This window comes from Podarcis pityusensis (assembly GCF_964106645.2).
Source record: "Podarcis pityusensis genome assembly, chromosome: 13".
NCBI classification, from domain to species: domain Eukaryota; kingdom Metazoa; phylum Chordata; class Lepidosauria; order Squamata; family Lacertidae; genus Podarcis; species Podarcis pityusensis.
The window spans coordinates 54136817-54160407 of record NC_138038.1 but is presented as its reverse complement, the minus strand read 5'-3'; the positions used below and the strand labels follow the sequence as shown (position 1 = coordinate 54160407).

The following is a 23591-nucleotide window of genomic DNA, read 5'->3' as shown; positions in this document are numbered from 1 at the left end:
GACTCTTGAGAGTCCCATGGACTGCAAGAAGATCAAACCTCTCCATTCTGAAGGAAATCAGCCCTGGGTGCTCACTGGAAGGACAGATCATGAAGCTGAGGCTCCAAGACTTTGGCCACCTCATGAGAAGAGAAGACTCCCTGGAAAAGACCCTGATGTTGGGAAAGATGGAGGGCAGAAGGAGAAGGGGACGACGGAGGATGAGATGGTGGGACAGTGTTCTCGAAGCGACCAGCATGAGTCTGACCAAACTGCGGGAGGCAGTGGAAGACAGGAGTGCCTGGCGTGCTCTGGTCCAGGGGGTCACAAAGAGGCGGAAACCACTAAACGACTAAACAACAACAAGGACGTAAAGCAGCCTTTTGGTCATTTCACCATTATTGCCTCCTCTCCCCGCTGCCTTGCCACTCATTTCAGGGGAGCGGAGTGCAACTTATTTGGCCGAGTGGTTAGAACGCTCAGCTGTCCCTTTGGTGTGATTTCTGCACTGCAACAGGTTAAACCAGATGACCCATTGGGTCCCTTCCAATGCTACAATTCTCTGTTTCTATGCTATAACGGTCCTGGGGCTCCCGCACGCCATTCCGCCTCTCCCTCCAGGCCCTGGCCCCACAGACCCCGGGGCCCACCTGAGGGATGATGCCTTGCTGGTCCTTCTCCTGCTTGCCCATCATGGTGTAGGACTTGCCGCCGCCCGTCTGCCCGTAGGCGAAGATGCAGACGTTGTAGCCCTCGAAGGAGTGCAGGAGCATCTCCTCCCCGATGTCCTTGTAGACCTGCCTCTGGGAAGCAAAGTTGGGGTCCTCCTCCTGGAAGGGAAAAGGAAAAGCCAGCACTGCACCGAGTGCAACACCTTAGAAAAACGGGGGAACGAGGCATCAACACACAAAACCTTCCCAAGATCTGGAACAGAATCTGGCGGCCGCGGCCCTTAAAATCTGTTTCCAGGGGTTTTTTTTGGGGGGGGGGGGACTCGTTGAAATCTCCACACAGATGGCATCGCACCTCTTTGCAAATGCCAGAAATGTTTTCTTCTGTATCACCTAATCATTGGAGAGGTTGCAATAAACTTGGTGCATGTATGGTGGCGATGCTGGCTGGAGCGAGGTTTTTGGGATTTGACAAGAACAATAAATATTACTAAGAAAACTGTTGTCTGTTGTCCAAAATTAATGCCACTGAACATTTTTGATGATACCAATGTAGATATGTTGTCAAAAGAATTGGTCTTATGCAGTACATGAAATATGGAAAACAGCCCCAAATCTTACACTTGGACGCTGCAAAGGAGAAAATTACGCATAATTTGATATTTCAACAAGGTCTACAACCTCCTGACACTTTTTATATGGTTTGGCATTCCTTTATGACATATGCAGTGGAACCATCATTCTCAAGACAACCTTCATTGCAAGTCTGCCATATTGGAACTAAACTTGATGATATGAGAATGCTGATAGTCTTTCCTTGGACTTGGTTATAACCAAGAACCCCCCCCCCCCACAAGCCTCGCACCAGGTTCAAGGGGCTACAACCACCAATGCCATCTTCCTCCTGGCCCCCAATCCCAAGGGGCTGGCGCCGTCCTCAGCCAGCCTCCCCAAAGTTCTGCACTACAACTCCCATCACCATCCCCAGCCAGTACAGCCTTATGGTGCTGGTGGGAGTTGCAGTCCAGAACACCCAGGCGGCACCTGCTTGCGGAAGGCCAGCTTAGGTTTCAACTCCATTCTGCCAATTCGCCATCAGCAATAGTTCCGCGCCCAGTCCTCATCCCACCTGCCCACTCCCCAAGAAACTCACCGAGGTGTGAGACCAGTAGGAGTAGTCAAAGGTGAAATTCTTGAGGGCATCTTTTGCCTGTTTGGGGTTGGCGATACCTGCGGGGAAAGAAGGATTTAAGAGTCGGGCGTTTCCCAAAGAGCCAGACTTTAGGGATTTGGTACTGCTGAGGTCGGGTGGCCTAGCCGGGATTCCTGCATTGCAGGGTGGGGTTGGACCAGGAGACAATGGCGTAGGAAGGGGTTGTGTGGTGGGTGCAGAGTGCCCCAGGTGTCATCACTGGGGGGGGGGTGACAAAACGGCAGAAATATGTGTTTTTAAAATAAAATTTTAAAAATGGGCACACGACACTTTTTTTAAAAAAAACCTACAACTCCCGCATCCACCTTCCTATGCCACTGGTAGCAAGGTGAGGTGGGGGGCACTGGGCGTCACACCACACTTGGCCCGCCCCGCCCCCGGCTGCAGGACGCGTGCGCTGAACCGGGCACCTGAGCGGCTAGCTATGCCGCCACCAGGAGACCCTGGGGGGTCCCTTCCAACATTATATATTCTCTGGCTTAATTGCCCTTCCTTTCCCCGTGGACCTGGAGGGTGCAAGAGGTTAAGTAAGTGGGGAGACACCGCTAATATTGATGGCTGCAACCATAATTTTGCAGGGGGTCAGGCCAGATGACCCTCTGCATCCCTTCCATCCCTGCAGCTTCTTATCCCCTCTGCTGGGTCGCAGAAGACAGCGTTCTTGGCGCAGAGGTTGGATGGAGGCCCAGAGCAATTCAGCCTGCAACCTACCTGGCAGGGTTGTTTGGGGGATGAGAGGGGGAGAGAGAACCACGGGTGTCATCTTAAGAGCATATGAGCCTGGCTGCTGGGTCAGGCCTCTAAACCAACATCCTGGAAACTCGGAAGCAGGATCCAAGCGGAAGAGCAACTCTCCCCTCCTGCGTTTTCCAGCAGCTGGTGTCCGGAAGCATCGGTGCCTCCAATTGTGTAGGCGGAACACAACCACCCTGGCTGGGAGCCATCAGTAGCCCTCTCCTCCTCCATGAATTTGCCCAATCCTCTTTTAAAGCCTCTAATCTTGAGTTCCTTGGAGCAAAGGCAGGATATAAATAATACAAAATAAAAATAATAAAACACTACAAGGGCTCTCCTCACTCTGGTATTTGGGTTTGGTGGTTGGCCTTTAAGGAGTGGAGGTTTGTCTCTAAGTATAGTAACAGAGTGACGGGGACGCGGGTGGCGCTGTGGGTAAAACCTCAGCGCCTAGGACTTGCCGATCGCATGGTCGGCGGTTCGAATCCCCGCGGCGGGGTGCGCTTGGTCCCAGCGCCTGCCAACCTAGCAGTTTGAAAGCACCCCCGGGTGAAAGTAGATAAATAGGGACCGCTTACTAGCGGGAAGGTAAACGGCGTTTCTGTGTGCTGCTCTGGTGCTGGTTCGCCAGAGCAGCTTCGTCACGCTGGCCACGTGACCCGGAAGTGTCTGCGGACAGCGCTGGCTCCTGGCCTCTAGAGTGAGATGAGCGCACAACCCTAGAGTCTGTCAAGACTGGCCCGTACGGGCAGGGGTACCTTTACCTTTACCTTTTATAGTAACAGAGTAACGGAGTTCACAGGCACCCTCAAAGACCATCCAGTCCAACCCCCTGCAGTGCAGCAACCACAGCCAATGGTTGCATCTGGGAGGAAAGGAAGGGAAAGGAAGCTTCCTCTCCAAAAAGCTGAGAGGTTTTCCTTCCTCAAAGTAGAGCCAGGGCAGGACCAGCAGCGGAGGAAGCTGCTCAGGCGCCTGGCGCGGCGTGCCCAGGGGTGGGGCGAGCCACCCATAGGGGTGGGGCGTACCATCGGGCCTCTGGAGTCTGCCTGCCTCCTCCCACTCAGCTGCGCTACAGCTGGGGGGGAGGCAGCGGGCGGACCGTTTGGGCAGCACGGAGCCTGCACACGCCCAAACCGCTGTGTCTCTCTCCCAGGAGAGATGTGTGGCTTGGGCACACTGCAGGCCCCGCAGTGAGTGCCGCCCGGCATTTTGTCACCCCCCTCAGTGGTGACACCTGGGGTGGACCATCCACACCGCACCCGCCTTCCTCTGCCCCTGGGCAGGACAGGGCGAAAAGCACCAGGGAACAAACGCAGCCAACGTCTCCCCTCCCCTGCATTCAATGTGCGCTCTAGGAAATCCGCAGACGGACCAGCACTGCGTTCCCCGCCTTGGAAAGCCGGCCCAGTGGCGTTACTCAGCCTCAGCTCTTGGAAAAACATTCCCTGCATAACTCGAATAGCTGCGGCTTTGAAGCTTCCCTCTCAGCACCCCGTGGGCCGGGGTAATGCGTTGGGGGAAAGGGGAATGGCTTCCTCTCTGTGGGAAACCCGGATGCCCCTGCGTGCCACCCCAAGGCCACCAGCACCTCTTCCTCCTCCAGCAAGTACCCCCTGCACAAGGGCCCCTCAGCTGTCCCGGGGCTAAATATAGACGGGGGTCAAGCAGCTGGTGGGGGGGCCTGGCAGGCACAGCGACAAACGCCAAGGCCAGGGAGAGAGATCAGGCTGGGGCACAGGGTGCACCGGGATCTGGACAAGGTCCTCTTGGGGTCAGCATCTTCTTCCTCCAGTAGAGGAAGACTGGGAGTGGCTGCCAGGACCACATAACACCGGTCCTGAGAGATCTGCGTTGGCTTCCAGTACATTTCTGAGCACAATTCAAAGTGTTGGTGCTGACCTTTAAAGCCCTAAACGGCCGCAGCTCAGGATACCTGAAGTAGCATCTCCACCCCCATTGTTCTGCCCGGACACTGAGGTCCAGCTCCGAGGACCTTCTGGCAGTTCCTTCATTGTGAAAAGTGACGTTACAGGGAACCAGGCAGAGGGCCTTCTCGGTGGTGGCGCCCGCCCTGTGAAATGCCCTCCCATCAGATGTCAAGAAAATAAGCAGCTATCTTATTTTTAAAAGACATCTGAAGGCAGCCCTGTCTAGGGAAGTTTTTAATATTTAATGCTGTATTTTTTTAACACCCGATTGGGAGCCGCCCAGAGTGGCTGGGGAAACTCAGCCAGACGGGTGGGGTATAAATAAATAAATAAGTAATAAAAAGTATAAAGAAAGACACATAGAGTTGGAAGGGACCTCTGAGGGTCATCTAGTCCATCCCCTGCAATGCAGGAATCTTTTGCCCGACGTGCGGCTTGAACCCATGGCTCTGAGAGTCTCACGCTCTACCGACTGAGCTGTGTACTTGGAGGGACTCCCCTACGAGGAACAGTGTTAGGGGCTTTGTGGTATAGGGGAAAGGTGAGTAAGAGGCAACATCGGCTACTTTAAAACGAGGCTGCATTTTAAATTGCATTTTAACCTGTATTTTAAATTGTGTTTTTTTCCTCCCTTCTCTTTTCCCCCTATTATGTTTTTACTGTGATTTTATTGGTGTTAGCTGCCCTCTGGCCGGGGAGGGCGGGGTATAAATAAAATGTATTATTTATTAACATGATGGAAGTTTGTAAAATTATCCGCAGCTAGGAGAAAGTGGCTAGAGAAAAGTTTTTCTTCCGTTCTCTCTCTGTCATAAAACTGGAACTGGTGGACATGCAGTGAATGTTGGGAGATTCAGGACGGATAAAAGGAAGTCCTTTTGCACACAGCGCAAAGTTGAACAGTGGAACTCCCTCCCACTGGGGGCAGAGATGGCCACCAACCTGTATGGCTTTAAAAGAGGATTAGACGAATGCATGGAGGACGAGAGGGCTATCCCTGGCTCCTGGCCACAAGGGCTAGGCTCTGACTTCGCAGTTGGAGGCAGCGATGCTTCCGAATTCCAGTTTCTGGAAACCACAGGAAGGGAGAAAGTGCTTTGGGGCACGGACTGTGCCTGCGGCTTCCCCACTGAGTCATCTGAGAGAACAGGAGGCTGGACTAGGTGGGCCACTGGAACTTGAGAAAGTTCCTTTGCATGGCCTTTCTCATGGCTTTTAGTGATTCAAAAAGTGCAAAGCGGCCAGTCCCTTCTATTTTGTAGGCTTCGAAGGGGCTGTTTGCACAAGGACAGGATGGGAAGAGGGTCTGGCGGGTCCACAAAGCCCACTCCCCACTCCTCTCCCAGCCACCACCAGGCGACAGGATTAATTCAACTTAAATGAGCCCCAAAAGAGGTTTATCCAGGGTGTTTTTATAAGCCCAGCGCTTGTTGACTTGCTCAGCCAGCCAGAATCACACACAATTCTTCTTCCCATATAACCCTTTTTTAAAAAACACACCCTACAACTTTCTCGTCAACTTCCTTTCACCGGCAGAGGACAGTTGTTTATCATCGGAAAGACTCCTTAGAAGAGGTTTTGTAAGACGTTTCAAAGGCTTAATAAAATTAGCAAATGCAAGGTCCCCGTCCCCTGACACTGCCTTAACAAAATGACTCCCTCTCATGTGATTTTTCTTCTACCTCCCCTTCCTGATCCGTTGCAAACTTTTTCCAAACTGGGCTTTGTTTTGCGTAAAGTTACAGAGCAGAAAAAGTGGGCTGGTTGGATGCAGCGGGGGGAGAGAGAAGACCAGCCAAACCACCCGCCCTCCATTAAAAAAAGGCCTTTTGCGGCTGGAGGTGTCCCAGAAGAACTCAGGAAGCTTGGTACAGGCAGGTCTTGGCAATTAATGCTTTGCCCTGATTAACTGATTTAATTAAGCCACGCCATGTGACAGGCATTACAGGTGACATTCTGGGGAGATTTAATTAAAGTGAGCAGCAACTCAAAACAGCAGGCAGCTTGTTCAGAGGGAAGCCCACAGATGGAGGCTCAAAGCTCCTGTTCAAATAGGAACCGCAGAGTTGGAAGGGACCCCCAAAGGTCATCCGGCCCAAACCCCAGCAATGCAGGAATCACAGTTAAATTATCCCTAATAGGTCACCTGACCTTGGCAGTACCAAATTTCAAGAGAAGGGGGAGGGGTGGGTTTAAAGTGCAAAAAAACCCCACTCCTCACCCCCCCTTTGTTGCCTCCTGGGCAAGAAAGAGGAGCACCCGCCTTTTTCCTGGGGAGCAAAGGCAGGGAATGAGCCCAAGTCCCCAATGGCATTTCCAGGGAGGGCCATGAGACACGCCCTGGCTCTGAAAGCCCAGAAGGGTGCTGCCAGCCAGTGTTGCCCATACTGAGCTTGGTGGATCAATAGTCTGGCTCCATGTTAGGGATGTAGGAGGCTTCCTTGTTTTTCAACAGCTTCTTCCCATAATGTGGCTGCAACCCCAATGATCTGGGTGTTCTTTGGTGGGATCCAAACTATCGCATTTATTGATTTTTATTTCACAAAATTATTACACCGCTGGATAGCAGAGACTGAAACAACAGCAATTATCAGTAAAAGCAACATTCAAAAAATAAAACAAATCAATAAACTAAAAACAGATGAAAACATACATGATCCACATTCAGGGCAGGTTTATCTAAATAAAAATGTTTTCAGCAGGCACCAAAAAAGAGTACAGCAAAGGTGCCTGCTTGGCATCCACCGGCAGGGAGTTCCAAAGTACAGGTGCTGCCACGCTAAAAAATCAATTAGGCTCAAAGACAGATGGACACACACACACACACACACACACACACACACACACCAAGGCCACTTACAGGTTGTTTTCCCCTGCATCTGAATGATACATTTGGCATCCCGGCTGATTTCGCGGGCGTTGAATGGCCGGACCCGGACGGCCACTTTGACAGAAGCGCCGGCCATTTTGGGTCAAATTTGGCTGCAGCTCACAGGTGGGATTACCTGCAAAAACGGGGAGGGGGGGAGAGAGAAAACAAAACACACTCTTTTATTTTCAGCACTTTTCATCCAAAGTTATTTTGGTGGGTGGATGGGTGGGCAGAGAGGGGATAGACACACATCCTGCATCAAGAGCCACAAAGGAAATTTGCACTGACTAGGGATGAATGATCACACGCTGTCCCTTTTGATAAACTCCATTCTGCCCTGTTTCCAGATTAAGATGGCCCATCTTCACATAATTTAACATCAAGGCTGGTTGAGCACCTACTCTCCACCCTGCAAGCAAAGCCTTGGAGATGTTGCTGAGAAAAAAATCACCACCGCCCTTGGCTCCAAGCCAGAGACTCAGGCAGGCAGGCGTCTCGGTGAGACAGGTGAGCTTGCTTAATAGGCTTTTAAGGCATAATAGCCTCCCAAAGTATGGGACGCGAGTGGCACTGTGGGTTAAACCACAGAGCCTAGGGCTTGCCGATCAGAAGGTCGGCGGTTTGAATCCCCGTAACGGGGTGAGCTCCCGTTGCTCGGTCCCTACTCCTGCCCACCTAGCAGTTCGAAAGCACCTCAAAGTGCAAGTAGATAAATAGGTACCGCTCCGGCGGGAAGGTAAACGGCGTTTCCGTGCGCTGCTCTGGTTTGCCAGAAGCGGCTTAGTCATGCTGGGCACATGACCCGGAAGCTGTACGCCGGCTCCCTGGGCCAATAAAGCGAGATGAGCGCCGCAACCCCAGAGTCGTCCGCGACTGGACCTAATGGTCAGGGGTCCCTTTACCTTTACCTACCCTCCCAAAGTAGTTTACATCCACATGAAGACCAACAACAAAACCAGATTAAAATACCCCAATTCCACACCAAGCGTACCAAACGAACAAAAAAATAACCTATTCAGCTCTGAAGAATTACAGTCTGATGTCCTAGATCAGTCCTCTAGATTAAGCCGAAATTAGAGGTTACCTTTAAGGCCCATTTAAAATTAGGGTGAGGCCCTGGAACAGAAATCTGTAATGGGGCGGGCACAGCCACTGAGGAGGTCCAACATACAGTGTTAAGAGGCTCAGATATATACAGTAAACTAGGCGCCAAATGGCTCCTTAAGCCAGAGTTACAGTCACTGAAACAGAATGCCTAGTTGCCACTTGGGGGCCAGACGGCTCCCAAGTCGTATTTGTCAATATGACTTTTTGGTTCTTGAAACTCATTCTGATTGTGCAGGTAAAATATCGCAGAGAGAATTCGACAGGATGTGTTGCTAGAGTGTGAAAACAGTCAGGACCAGGGATCCCCAAGCAAGCAGCTCCAGGTGATGGAGATGTCAGGCGCCAACTGGGTATCTTCACCTGGTCACAGGTGGCCAATAGCCAGGTGCAAAAAGCACCTGGTGAATTTCAAATGCTGCCCATAAGCCTAATTGTTCTTACGTGTGGGTGCTCCAGCAGACAATCTGACACAAGCCCCCCGTCGCCCCCATAAGACACCCCTTCCTGTGTCAGATAGAGAGGAGTTCTGGGTTGTGGGTACTCGGATGTGAGACAATGGCTGCTTCTCACAGCTATAAAACAACACTCTAAAAAAACTGTTTTAAATCTCACAGTGGAACATTTCAAAGTTCCAATTTCAGCTCTACAGCATCATTGGTTTCACAGTTTATAACTTGAGTCCAATATCGCTCTGGACATGCTCAAAAGCAATCTTTCTGTTGCACTACAAGCTGTCATTAAAACAGGTTCCACGAATGAGCTGCAGAGGATTAAAGTAAATGTTTGCCTGCCATCTGAAAACCAAAACATTGAGTCATAGCTGTCCAGCAGCAGGGTAATCATAGCTTGGGCCAGGACGCATCATGCGTAATGCATGTGCGCAGGTATGCTTCTCCAAAACAGTCTCTAGGGCCCACCCCATTCCTGTGATTGCGATCTGTTTTAGCTGCTTTAAATTGTGACATTTGGATTGTTTGACATTTAAGCTCTCCTGCTGGTGAAGGATAGGAGTTAATAAACATGAATGATGATGATAATGATGATAATAATAATAATAATAATAATAGGGATTCATACAAGTGTAGGTTCACATTCATAAGAACATAAGAAGAGCTGCTGGATCAGTCTAATCTAGCATCCTGTTTTCCCAGTGGCCAAGCAGATGCCCCAGTGGGAAACAAGCAAGCAGGATTCGAGCACAAGAGCAACTCTCCCTTCCTGTGGTTTTCAGCAACTGGTATTCAGAAACATTGCAGCTTCCAACTGTGGCAGCCAAGCCAAGCTATCCTGTCTAGGAGCCACCCATAGCCTTATACTTTTCTTTTTTTAAAATAAATAAATAAATATTTTTTTTACCATCAACCAAAACACCAACAGTGAAACCCCCTCCAGGCGGCTGATACATTAGGTGTACATAATCCATAATAACATATTCAAATCAACCATATGTACAATTTTATAACACTCCTCCATCCACAGGGTTTATTTTACTTTTAACATTTTAATTGCCCCAAATTGTTCAAACCTACCCAAATAATTCAATATCTTCTCAAACCAATCCTCCTCTTTCTCACTGACCTTAAACCTTTTCATTCTGTGTATCTTCACAGTTAGGTATTCTAAAATTATAATATTATTCAGGTTTTTTCCTCCATTGGTTCACCCCTAACTCTTCTGCATTTTTCCAATTACTCACTATATCCTGTCCGGCTGCAGTTACCATCAATTTTACCCATTTACATTCCTCTTTTGTTTTTAACTTGGTGCTACTCAGACTAATAAGAACCATTAATTTAGATATTCCCACCTTCCTACCCACAGTTCCTGGTATTTCTATACCAATCTGTTTCCAAAATTCATTAACTAACAGACAATCCCACCACATATGACTGTACGTTCCCAACACTCCACATTTCCTCCAACAATTCTTACTTCCAGATTTTGTAAGATGACATAACCTCACAGGTGTATAATACCATTTTTGTGCCAACTTCAACCCTTCTTCCTGGATTATCCTAGAGGTGGCAACAAAGGGTGGTTGCCGAAAGATTCTTTCCCATTCTTCATCTAAAATCTGTTCCTGAATTTCTAACTTCCAATAATATTCTTTCAAACTTTCCTTTGGTGATTTCCCCTTATCTAATAACACCTTATACAATTTTGAAACTATTTTGACCCTATCTGTCCTAGGTCAGATAGGACTATAGCCTTATACTTAATCCTCTCTTAAAGCCATCCAAGTTAGTGGTCTTCACTGCCTCCTGTAGGTGGGAGTTCCATAGTTTAACTAGGCACTGCATAGAGAAGGATTTTCTGCTACCTGTCCTGAATCTTCCGATATTCGGTGTTATCAGAATTCTCATGTTGTGAGAGACTGGGTGGCAGGGGGGTGGGACGTTTCTCTACTGACTTAATTCTATAAACTATGTCGCTCTTCTCCCCAAAGCAGTCAGGGACATTTGTGGCGCCTGCAAAAACAGGCTCAACATCACATTTTCAAAAGATCAATTAGTCTAAAAATCAGGAGCAACATCTTCCAAAGATCAGGTTACTGGAGGGGGAAAGTGGCCTCCAGCAAGACATCAGAGCTGCTGATTTTAATCTGCCAATCGCAGCCGGAGCTCTTAAGCAGGGCAAATCCAGGGATGTTTGGGTTGGGACATTCTGCACATTCAACACAAAGGAAGCAGAGAATTAAGTCCTGGGCGCACAAGGCAGCAGCGTTTGAAGGCTCCCAGCTGCCACAACCACCGTCACACAAAAAAAGAAAAGAACAGAAGCAGGCTTCCAGCCCTTAAAGCTGTGAGGACACATTTGAACTTGGGCACACTTTGCAAAATTTTAAGGACAGGGAGGCAGGAATGGTGTTTAGCAGGCTTCCCAGAGGTCAGGCAGTATTCTGCCTAAACCTCTGTCCCTCTGCTGGACCAGAACAAATACAGACTACGAGTAAATGTGAAAATTTGCATGGAATCATAGAGTTGTAGAGTAGGAAGGTACCACAGAGGGCTACCCAACCTCTGCTTAAAAACTTCCAACCCCGGGCGAGTCCACCATCCTCCAAGGTAGTCCATTCCACGGTCCAACAGCTTTTTACTGTCAGAAAGGTCTTCCTATTCCTGGCGTTATGCAACATACAGCTGCTAAAAATAACACAGCATCTAGAGCTGTTAAAAAGGACACCGCACTCTTCCCACAGTGAGGGGAGAAAACAGAGCCATTGTGGCTAGTAGCCGCTGGTAGCCCAAGCATCCTGGCAACACAAGGAGCCGGCTGCGATTTCAGCCTGCAAGGATGCAGGGTCGGCAAAAAGGCTTTACTGCCGGTGCCTCAAGCTCTCAGACAACTTTGCGGCATTCTTAACAGCAGCGGTTTTCAACGCGCCACTTAAGCAAGCCCATGGAATTTGCATAATGTAGAAAAGCAGGGTTTGAACAGATTTCAGGATATCTGGGATTGGGAGGCGGGGGAGAGAGAACATGCGTAAGTCTCTAGGCTCCTTCTGCCTCCTCCCCACAATGAACCCCCCCCCCCACACCTGTGTTTCCAAGCTGGGATTCCAGGGGGCAATTTTATGTCATATTCTGACTTTAAAATACAGAGGCGGACTTTTCCAAGAGCGTCTAGATGTTAGAAAAAGTCAGGTGTTGGGGACACCTGAGCAGAGCTCACCATTTTCATTCCTCCACCATCAGGCACCACAGTAAGTACAGGGCGCCCCCTCCTCCCTAGCTGACTCTTCTTCCACCCTCCCCACCCCAACAATGAATCATAGAATCATAGGATACTAGAGTTGGAAGAGACCCTCAGGATCATCTAGTCTAGCGGTTCTCAACCTGTGGGTCCCCAGACATTGTTGGACTACAACTCCCATCATCCCTGACCTCTGGTCATGCTGGCTAGGAATGATGGGAGTTGTAGTCCAACAACATCTGGGGACCCACAGGTTGAGTCAGCACTTATTGCTTCCACAGGTGTGCGTCATAAGCAGAAGAGATGGTTTGGGACTCAGATGGGACCCACCACCATCCCATTTTGATCAATTTGATAGTAAACACAAACAAACAAAAAAACCTGCCCACGGTCTTCAAAAAGATAAAACAATAAAATTATCAGTAAGTAAAATCAACAGCGATAATGATAGAGACTAAGAACAGATTAAAACTCACATCAGCTTTCTAAACACCTGAGTGGGCTTGTCTAGCCAAAAATGTTTTTAGCAGGTGCCAAAAAGAGCACAGTGATGCTAACAGGCAGGGTGTAGGTGGCCGCAGACTGAAAAATCTAGTTCTTACATGTGGAAGGGGTATTATGTGGCACTTGTATATTGTGCCTGTTCTGCCGATGGAAGCAGTGGAGTGAACATCCCCTGAGGCCATTTCAAACCATTTTTTGAAGCCTCCCTGAGCATGGGTGTGCTCCACTGGGTGTGCATGAGCACAGCATCACTCTCCCAGGTGGCCTTGGAGGGGATGGCAGCCGCAGACCCCCAAAGCCAGGGAACCAGGCTCTCATGTTTAACAGCAGAACCTAGGCAGAAGAGTCCTGTCAGACCAGGAAGAGAACCCAGCTAGTTTGACACCAGGCTTTCCCCGTCCAGAAATGGCAGGAGCTGTTGAACCAGCTGCATTTGGTTAAAGGTACTTCCAGCCCCTGAGGGTACCCAAGTCTCCAGGGACAGAGATAGATCCAGAACCCCCCCCCCCAACTGCAAACCTGCTCCTTCAGTGGGAGGGCAACCCCATCCAGGGTCAGCAACTAATTTCTGGGACACGGGAGCTAGTCATCCACAGCGCCTCCATCTTGCCAGAATTCAAGACCAGCCTTTTGCAAACCTGGCTCCCTCCAGGTGTTCTGGACTACGGTTCCCATCAGCTGCGCTTGGCTGGAGGCTGATGGGAACTGTAGTCCGAAACTTCTGGGCGGGGCCCACCAGGCTGGCAAAAGGCTGATCTGGAAAAATACCTGAGAACTACGCTTGAAGGACTTGTTGTGAGTCTGGGCTGGGCCAGGCCTGCTGAGTCACGGCAGATAAAATCATGTAGGTTTCCCAACCACCCTGCTCTCTTCTCTCTCTCACACACATGCACACCTGTTTATAGCTGTCATTTGGGGTTAGAGGAGCACAAGTTTTCCTTTCCCAATAGTAAGCCGCCAACATGCAGGCAGCAGCGAAACTGAAAGCTGGGAAAAGGTACCGTATTTTTTGCTCCATAAGATGCACTTTTTCCCTCCTAAAAAGTAAGGGGAAATGTGTGTGTGTGTGTGTGCTATGGAGCGAATGCAGGTGGGAGGCTCTGCTCAGCACTCACTTTAAAGAGCCGCGTGGAGTGTGTGTGTGGCTCTTGGGGGCTTTTCCCCAAGGAGGGAGAAGGGCAGCCCGTCAGTCCCTTCTCCTTCCTGGGAAAAAGCCCCCAAGAGCCGCACACACGCTCCACGCGGCTCTTTAATAAGAGCGCAGCTCTTGCGGGCTTTTGCAGGAGGTGAGGGAAGGGACAGAGGCCTGCCCTTCTACCTCCTCAGGGAAAAGCCCCCAAGAGCCACACACGCTCCACGCGGCTCTTTAATAAGAGCGCAGCTCTTGCGGGCTTTTGCAGGAGGTGGGGGAAGGGACAGAGGCCTGCCCTTCTCCCTCCTCGGGGAAAAGCCCCCAAGAGCCGCACACAGCTCCATGTGGCTTGTGAAAGGGAGCGCTGAGCAGAGCCTGGGATGCAGACAGGCTCTGCTCAGCGCTCCCTTTAAAGAATTTTTTTTTCTTGCATTCCCCCTCTAAAAACTAGGTGCGTCTTATGGAGCGAAAAATACGGTGCTTTGGACTGCCCCCAGTGCCAAGCAGGAGACGGCCAGCAGTGTGGCAGAAGCACATCTTCCTTGCACTCACGTAACAGCTCTAGAACTCGTAAGCATCTCATGAAGCTGAATGCTGGAAGGTTCAGGACAGAGAGAAGAAAGTCTGTCGCACGGAGCAGAGTTTATGTTCTCGACCAATGAGTTTTATAGGCCCTCTTCAACACCAGAATAGGCAGCTTGCAGTATGACTCTTTCCTGCAAAGGAAAATTGCATTGCAAGTCGAACGTGGGGTTGAGCTGCAAGTCAAAGCACAAGGCTGCTTATCTTCAGAGAAAGCAGAAAATATAGAGTGGGATGAGGGTAAAGCCCCCTTCCTCCCCAAACTGAGCCCCTTTTAAAAACACAATAACACGTGTGCCTTCTCCGCCCACAATGTGATCCCAAGGACATGAAAGGAAGACAAGGGGGGCAGAGATAGAGGAATAAAACTCCTTGCTCACATGATGGCCGATGACAGCTAAAAAGGGATTATTTTTAGCCAAGACAGCTGTTCCCTGGCAACCGAGAGCGGGAAGGGAAGAGAGATGAAACAGGCCAGGCGCGCATTTTGCACAGAGGCTCTGGCAAGAGGCTATCAAGCGCGCAACTCCTCCGCCCCACCCAGCCAGCTTACAGAGCCTGGGCACCTTGGCCCGCCCCCAGAAAGATCACGACTTGAAGAATATCAGAAGAGCCTGCAAAGGGAGCCCATCTCATCCAGTATCCTGTTCTCACCGTGGCCAGACAGCTGACCATTGCAGGGTGCATGCAAGAAAGATTCGAGCAAAAGAGCACCCACCCAGTCTCCAGCAACTGGGATTTGGAATCATAGAATTGTAAAGTCGGAAGGGACCACAAGCGTCATCTAGCTCTACCCCCTGTATGGCTGTGTTTTGCTATGTTCATGCTACTGTGGACGACTGCTCTGAACATCGCTTGTCAGAAGGATGGGACACGGGTTTAACTTACTGGCTAGCAAATAAAAGAGCGCTGCTTCCTCTAACAACCTTGCAGGTGTCAGCCCCCTGTCCATTTCCTCTTCTTCCCAAGGTTGATTTAAATATATATGCATTTAAAATCCCTATCCCAATCAGAATCCTTTTGCAGTATTATAAAACAGAAAGGGGAATTCAGGAGTCCCGTTTGCCCTACCCGCTGCACCAAGCTAAGATATCCTGCACTTAGCCAACATTTTCCTTGAAACCTCAGTTATTTTAAGTGTGTTTTTCTCCTTCTGCCCCAAAGCAGCTTGCAAACATTAAAACATGCACACAAAGAACGACAGCCGAAACGGCACTACACTCAAAAAGCAGCAATCGCTAGAACGTAAATGCCGGGGCGCTGGAACAAAATAGGACACTGGAGGGAATAAATAATCACAGTGGGGGAAAGAGACTCTTGAAACGAGGTGGTCTTCATAAGGCGTCCTCGTGGCTTTCCCTGTGCGTCTGCCTGACTGCTGTGAGAGAATGATCAGCAGCCAGCTTCTCTTACATTCCTCAGGGAGAAAGCTCCACCGTCTATGCACCCCTGTCCTGTCTACTCAGGCCTAACCTTAGATGTTGGTGGGACACAGAGCAGAGCATCTTCTGAAGATCTTGGCAAGAGGCAGGCTCATTATCTGCCACGCTGCACATCTGGGTGGCCACTGTGAGAACAGGATGCTAGGCAAGATGCAGCAGGCTCTTCGTACATTCTCAGGAAACCAGCTTGCCAGCTGTGATCCGTGAGGTTGCTGACTGCTGAGCCACCCTGTTTTTGCAACCCAGAGTGTGCTGGCCTGTCTGCAGCCTGCGGCCTTTGCTTTTAAACAATGCTCTTTTTTTCAAAGATGGACGGCTGCTTACGTTGTTCTTTTGCAATATCAATTTGGCCAAGACAAAAACAAGCTGAAGGGAGAATATATTTCCTTCCCCCCCACCCCTTTCTTCACTCTAGACCCTCAATTTGCATTCCTCCAGCCAAAAGGGCGGCCAGCCAAAGTGCTGGCATTCCTGAAGGGTGTATATTTGTGTGTGTGTAAGAGAGAGCACTAACATAAGTGAATAAGCATACTGGAATCCCAACAAAGAGATCCTTCCTGTTCTGAGAGCTCCTCCCAGCCGGATCAGCCCAGCCCAACTAGTTCATCTGGGTCCACAGGCAGTGAGTGAAGGAGAAAGGGATCAATAAAACCCACAGCTCCTGGTGCCAGCCCAGGCACTTGCCACACGGGGCAGGCGGGTGAACGCCCTTCCCCAGACAGAAACCAGACAATCCATGCTTGCCTCTGTTCATGGCAGAAATATGAAGACCAGCACTTGCAGCAGGATGTGTGTGGGGAAGGCAGGGAGGGGAGTGACCCATAAGAAGAGTCCTGCACTGGATCAGGCCAATGGGGGGGGGCATCTAGCCCAGCATCGTGTACTCACAGGGGCCAACCAGATGCCCTAGTGGGAAACCAGCAAACAGGGTCCCAGCACAAGAGCAACTCTCCCATCCTGCAGTTTCCAGCAACTGCCATTCAGAAGCATTGTTCCGATGTTCTTCTTGTTGTTGTTCTTTAGTTGTTTAGTGGTGTCCTACTCTTCGTGGCCCCCTGGACCAGAGCACACCAAGCACTCGTCTTCCACTGCCTCCTGCAGTTGGGTCAAACTCATGTTGGTAGCTTCGAGAACACTGTCCAACCATCTCGTCCTCTGTCGAGAGCCAATGTGGTGTAGTGGTTAAGAGCGGTGGACTCGTAATCTGGGGAACCGGGTTTACTTCCCCGCTCCTCCACCTGCAGCTGCTGGGTGACCTTGGGCCAGTCATACTTCTCTGAAGTCTCTCAGCCTCACTCACCTCACAGAGTGTTTGTTGTGGGGGAGGAAGGGAAAGGAGGTTGTGAGCCACTTTGAGACTCCTTAGGGTAGTGATAAAGCAGGATATCAAATCCAAACTTCTCTTCTTCTCTCTGTCGTCCCCTTCTCCTTGTGCCCTCCATCTTTCCCAACATCAGGGTCTTTTCCAGGGAGTCTTCTCTTCTCATGAGGTGGCCAAAGTCTTGGAGCCTCAGCTTCAGGATCTGTCCTTCTAGTGAGCACTCAAGGCTGATTTCCTTCAGAATGGAGAGGTTTGATCTTCTTGTAGTCCATGGGACTCTCAAGAGTCTCCTCCAGCACCATAATTCAAAAGCATCCATTATTCGGCGATCAGCCTTCTTTATGGTCCAGCTCTCACTTCCATACATCACTACTGGGAAAACCAGAGCTCTGATGTTCTTAATAGTCCACAAAGACTGGTGAGCCTTGCCACAGCTTTTGAGCAACATTCATAGAGTTACAAATAAAACTAAATAGTGCTGGGCTGGGCCCAGATTTCCAGCTGAGCACATCAGAAAGAGAAGCCAACCTCACCCTCCAGATGTGGCTGAACTACAATTCCCATCAGCCCCAGCCAGCAACATCTGGAGGGCCAAAGGTTTTCCCATCCAGGTCTCAACCTTTCTCTCAACAAACTTGAATCATTGAATTGTAGAGCTGGGCCATCTAGTCCAACCCCCTGCAATGCAGGAATCGCAACTCAAGAATCCCTGACAGGTGGCCATCTAACCTCTGCTTAAACACTTTCAATGAAGGGAGTCCGCTGCAGCAATATTTAAATGCTCTGTAATTTATTTATTTTTAAAACGTTCACTTTTGAGTAAAATGCTTCCCAGAAAAATGACTCAGGTGGGAAAGGAGAAACAAAGAGATTGATCGAGTTGAAGAAGAAAGTGGCCTTTGGCTGGGCTTAGATCATGCGTAGGCAAACTAAGGCCCGGGGGCCGGACCCGGCCCAATCGCCTTCTCAATCCGGCCCGCGGACGGTCCGGGAATCAGCGTGTTTTGACATGAGTAGAATGTGTCCTTTTATTTAAAATGCACCGCTGGGTTATTAGGAATTCGTTCATGTTTTTTTTCAAAATAGAGTCCGCCATCCGCCCCCCAAGGTCTGAGGGACATGGACCGGCCCCCTGCTGAAAAGGTTTGCTGACCCCTGGCTTAGATGGACCTCCCTCCAACGCCTTCCAAGCCCCTCCACCTCCCTGTGAACTCTGACCCCGGCTTGCAGCATCCTAACCCCCTACCTGTTATTCAGAGCAGCCACTCTTCTGGCTGAGACCCCCACCTGCCTGAATCTTCACCCTCCACTGCACACTGTGGGGCAGGGCGAAGCTCACCTCCTCCATTCGACGCCTGAAAATGTTCCCAGGCACTCTGTGGTGCAAGCCTCCCCCCCCCCCCGAAAAGCCTCTTCCCCTTCCTCTGCAGGACAGGCACCTTCCTCTGCACTCCCCACCCCTCCTGATTCCACAAGCAGAGATTTGCAGGGCAGCTTAGGGTTGTATGTTTAAACCTTTTGCTGCTTCAGCTCTGTGCTCTGAGCCGCAATCCTGTTACAAGCCCATCGCGGGCCCCTTCTGGCTGCAGAAGCATCCTGGATGGAGAAAGGAGGAAAGGGAGATCTTGTAACAACAATAGCTTTGGGTTGGTGGCATTACTTTTTAAAACAAGCGAAAGTTCTCTGCACAGAGCTAGCAAACGGAGGTTTCATGCTCCAGAGCCACCGTCTGACCACAGAGAGCAGCTCCATTGTGGTCAAGAAGGGAAGAGGCAGACACACACACACACACACACACACACACACAGACAGAGTTCAGCCTTTCCCAAAGTCTGCCCCAGCCACGTGGAAGAGTCTTGCAGAAGAGTTGGGTGTGCCTGCACCTCCCAACACACCTGGAGTGATTAAGGCCAAAAGGATCCCAGGTATCTATCTACTCACCTCCGCAAAAGGGAAGAGTGTTTGGAAATGGGAAAGGAATAAGCCTTGCCTGTGCTCCTTAGGCCTTTTTCAAGAAGCCACACAAGCTCACCTGGTGTGCTCTTTCAATGCAAGATGACTTCTGCCTCTTCCTCACCACTTGGTTTTTAATGTCTGATTTAAAGATGCGCCTGGTGGATCAAGCCAAAGCATCCAGCATCCTGTTCTCACAGGGGCCAACCAGCTGCCCCAATGGGGAACTGGCAAGCAGGACCAAGCCCAAAAGCCTCTGTCCCCTCCCACGGTTTCCAGGAATTGGTTTTCAGAGGCATTGCTGTCTCTGACTGTGAAGGTAGAGCATAGCCATTGTGGCTAATAGCCACCAATAGCCCTTTTGAAAAAGCCAATCGTCTTTTAAAGCCATGGGGGGGGGGAGCTTGGCTGTCCCTGCCTCCTGTGGGAGTGAGTTCCATAGTTTAACTCTGCATGAAAAAGTACTTTCTTTAATGGCTTTCTTTTCTCCCTTGCTCGACTAGCTTGTCTTTGGGGCAGGGTCCACATCACTCTGGCTAGCACTAAATAAATTGCAGTGGTACCTCAGGTTACAGATGCTTCGGGTTATGCATTTTCAGGTTGTGGACCACGGGAAACCTGGAAGTACCGGAAAGGGTTCCTTCCGGGTTTCTGCGCATGCGCAGAAGCGCCAAATCGCATCATATGCATGCGCAGGCACGGCGCTGCAGGTTGCAGACGTGCCTCCATCACGAATTACATCCGCAACCCATGGTTTCACTGTATAATGGAACTGCACCAGGGCCGTATCTCCATATCTGCAGCTGAAAGTACACAGAGAGACAGACAGCGCACAAGAGATAGCACAAGGATATCCATGCGCTTCCAGAGAGGTCCTGGGGCTGAGGCCTGCTCAGGGAAACCAGGCTTTCCAGTCACTTAGCTATGCCCCTTAGCTTGTGCTGATGGACCAACAAATGCACCCTGCACATGCTCAGAGGTCTTCCTTACTGCAGGGGAGTTCAACAGGGCAGCAGGCTATCTGACTTAGATTCTCTGTTCTGGACCAGTGGCATTTTAGTTCACAACACGCCTCTCACTAAGTCTGTTTGCTCCTGCAGAAACAACAGCTGACCCTGACCTCAGGAAACAGCCTTCTGCTCCCACACCCATCTCTTGCTCATACAAACACAGAGAGAGAGAGAGAGCGCTGCAGCTATTGCTATGAACTGGCAGTCAATTCAGCCTCTCCTGTGGCACAGAGAAACCACCCATGCAACTCAGCAGGGAAGGCAGCGATAAGCCTTTAATTAAGGCTTCTGGACCATCAAGTCGTGTTAATTACCATAATCACAGAGCTGGTAGGAAACAAGACACACGCCCTGAATAAATAAATAAAAAGCGCAAGTGAAGCATCCATCTTTCAGCCGGAAGAGGGCCGTGCAGCAGCCTGCCTGCCTCTCTCCCACACCTCTAACACACACACACACACACACACACACACACACACACACACAATATGAGGCCAAGGGATGAACTCCAGACATCTCCAAGGCGTTCTCAAAAGTGGCCAGGCACTTGCAAGTCCAAGGATCCTGCAAATCCAGGTTGCTCACGTGGCGTCACAATCCTCTTCAAGCTGCTGGAGGGGCTCTGGGGAAATGGGCACCTTTTTCCACCTGTGGTGGGAGTGCCCACAGGTATTCCGATTCTGGATTTGTCCAGAAATGACCAAAATACTCAAATGTCCCCTTCTAACTTCAACACTTGTTGTTGTTGTTGTTTAGTCGTTTAGTCGTGTCCAACTCTTTGTGACCCCCTGGACCAGAGCACGCCAGGCACTCCTGTCTTCCACTGCCTCCCGTAGTTTGGTCAGACTCATGCTGGTAGCTTCGAGAACACTGTCCCACCATCTCGTCCTCTGTCGTCCCCTTCTCCTTGTGCCCTCCATCTTTCCCAACATCAGGGTCTTTTCCAGGGAGTCTTCTCTTCTCAGGAGGCGGCCAAAGTCTTGGAGCCTCAGCTTCAGGATCTGTCCTTCCAGTGAGCACTCAGGACTGATTTCCTTAAGAATGGAGAGGTTTGGTTTTCTTGCAGTCCATGGGACTCTCAAGAGTCTCCTCCAGCACCATAATTCAAAAGCATCCATTCTTCAGCGATCAGCCTTCTTTATGGTCCAGCTCTCACTTCCATACATCACTACTGGGAAAACCATAGCTTTAACTATACGGACCTGTGTCGGCAAGGTGATGTCTCTAACTTCACCACAGATTTGTTAAATAAATCCATACGACGATCAGCTGAAAGGTTTCAGCTCTCAGGAACTCTTGATACGGATGTCGGCAGGTGCCAGAACCTCAATTGACCTCCCAGCTTTATAATTCTGTGATTCTATGACTTGCAGCTTTTGGTTTGGTATAAGCCCATGTGGAGTTTAGCATTCGCTGGGGGGAAACAACTCATAAATTGTGGGTGGCCAAAGGCTTGGAGGACCCTGAAAAATTATAGGCCATTTGGTGGGAATCATACAACAAATACAGACACACAGGTCTCCCTCTCCACAGGATAATGTGAAATTGGGCTTTCTTAACGGTCTTAAATGGGGCTTGTACAGAAGCAAGGCCCCTTCAGAGTGCAGTAAGGAAGCAAAGGCACCACTTCCCCAGCCGCCCAGAAGTTACACTGAGTTACTGGGCAAGAATAACAAACATCCTTGTTGCACCTGGAGCAGTATTGTGTCAAAGGTTTTTGTAGACTAGAGCAGACTCCAGATGCATGAGGCATTATCCTCAATGGGCAGATTATATAACTATTAGACGGGAGTATTGAGCACTGCCCAGGAATTTTTAGAAACCAAAAAAATGTTCCTTTTTAAAACGGATAATGTAATTTGTGAGTTTGCAACGGTCACACCAAAAATTGAGTGATGCCACCTTGAATCAAAATGGCGCTCACCTTGGGAACCCTCACTCCAAGTTTGGTGACAATATCTCAAGAGCTGGCCAACTGCACAGAGAACTGACAATCCATTTTCCAAAGTATATAGTAGATCTTATCTAATCTACTATGCATGGTGGGTCGGGTTGTAAATAGTGGAGCCAAATGGCTATCAAATGCAAAAAGTTCCATCTGCATCCACTCTACATGAAGTTCAAAATGCATACACATCAAATGCATTGGCCATTCGCAATTGCCGGTTAACACAAATCACCCAACCTTTACAATGCTAAGTCAACATCTGTAGCAGGAAAACAAAACTGATATCTTGATTCAGGTCTAAACAAACAGAATCAAACTCCCTGACAAGCACCAATTTCACACTGGAGTCTCCCTTCTCAGTTTGAGGTGGCAGATGTTACAAACTTTGGAGGGGAAATTGTGTTACCACCGCCATCCACAAGGGAGAATCCCACAGGGTGCCCAAAGGTCCCACTGCATTCCTGAATAGCTCAGTTGGTGAGAGCCTGGTACTGATATTGCCAAGGCTGCAGGTTCGATCCCTATATGGGACAGCTGCATATTCCGGCATTGCAGGGGGTTGGACGCGATGATCCTTGGGGTCCCTTCCAACTCTACTATTCGATGATTCTATGATTCTGCATCACTTTACTAGGGAGAAAGCCTCTCAGGGCTGCCAGGAAATCTGCCTCAGAATGATCCCAGTACATTCATCAAGCTTCAGGTTGGTGCTGAAAGAAAGCAACCGTGTTAGGCCAAAGGGTAAGAACATCAGAAGATTGGTTGGGATCAGAGGCTGTGACTGGCCTCCAAGGCCACCCAGGGAGCTTTATGGACAAGTGGAGATTCGAACCCTGGTCTCTCCGAAGTCTTAATCCAACGCAGTCTAATCAAATCACCACCTCTGGCTCAGGTTGATAGAGCAGAGGGAGGAGAAAGGGAAAGATGAAGACGGAGAGGGTGAGGCGAAGGGCAAGATGGAGATCGCTTCCATGTTGAGCTGAAAGATTTAAGGGCCAAGACTTCACAGTGCCACAAACAAATCTAAGGATTGACAGGCTGTGGAATGACAGGGTTGACTCAGCTGGGGAGGAGCCAGTCAGAACACCAGGGCAGCTGTTGTGTCTGCCGTGTGCGCACATCAAATGGCACTCCCAGTATTTATGCAGAGAGCAAAGAACTGACGTCCAGGAAGAAGAGTTCGCTTCTCCTTGGCAGGACTGTGAGCGCGAGTCTAACAGGAGGCAATGTCTAGTCTCAGGCAACCACTGTCTTCCTAGCGCCTGCTTGGGATGCTGTGAAGGAGCCACACCCGGGCAAGGGATGACAACGCTGGATTTCCCCCACCCCATCAAAACTAGACAAATCAGCCGTTCACAGAACCTTCCCCATTCCTGGACAGAGGCAGGGAAACTGAGGCCTGGGGAGAAGGACTCTAGACCAGCTTTCCCCAAAGGGGGAAGTGGGGTTACCTAGGGGCAAGAGGGGGGCACTGGAGGTGTCAAAGACTATCTACAGC

At 49.9% G+C, this 23591-nt stretch overlaps 1 protein-coding gene across 3 annotated transcripts in view; it reads right to left on the bottom strand.

The window, feature by feature from the left end:
- Nucleotides 1-23591, bottom strand: part of KIF1C (kinesin family member 1C) — a 51625-nt gene that overhangs the window by 23200 nt on the left and 4834 nt on the right. For all 3 annotated transcript variants that reach the window (XM_080979641.1, XM_080979643.1, XM_080979642.1), the window contains 3 exons: nucleotides 7390-7534; nucleotides 1804-1880; nucleotides 630-809 (listed from right to left, as the gene is read on the bottom strand). In XM_080979641.1, the coding sequence (XP_080835767.1) occupies nucleotides 630-809; nucleotides 1804-1880; nucleotides 7390-7495 (363 nt within the window). In that variant the 5' untranslated portion in view covers nucleotides 7496-7534. The remainder of the gene's footprint in view (nucleotides 1-629; nucleotides 810-1803; nucleotides 1881-7389; nucleotides 7535-23591) is intronic.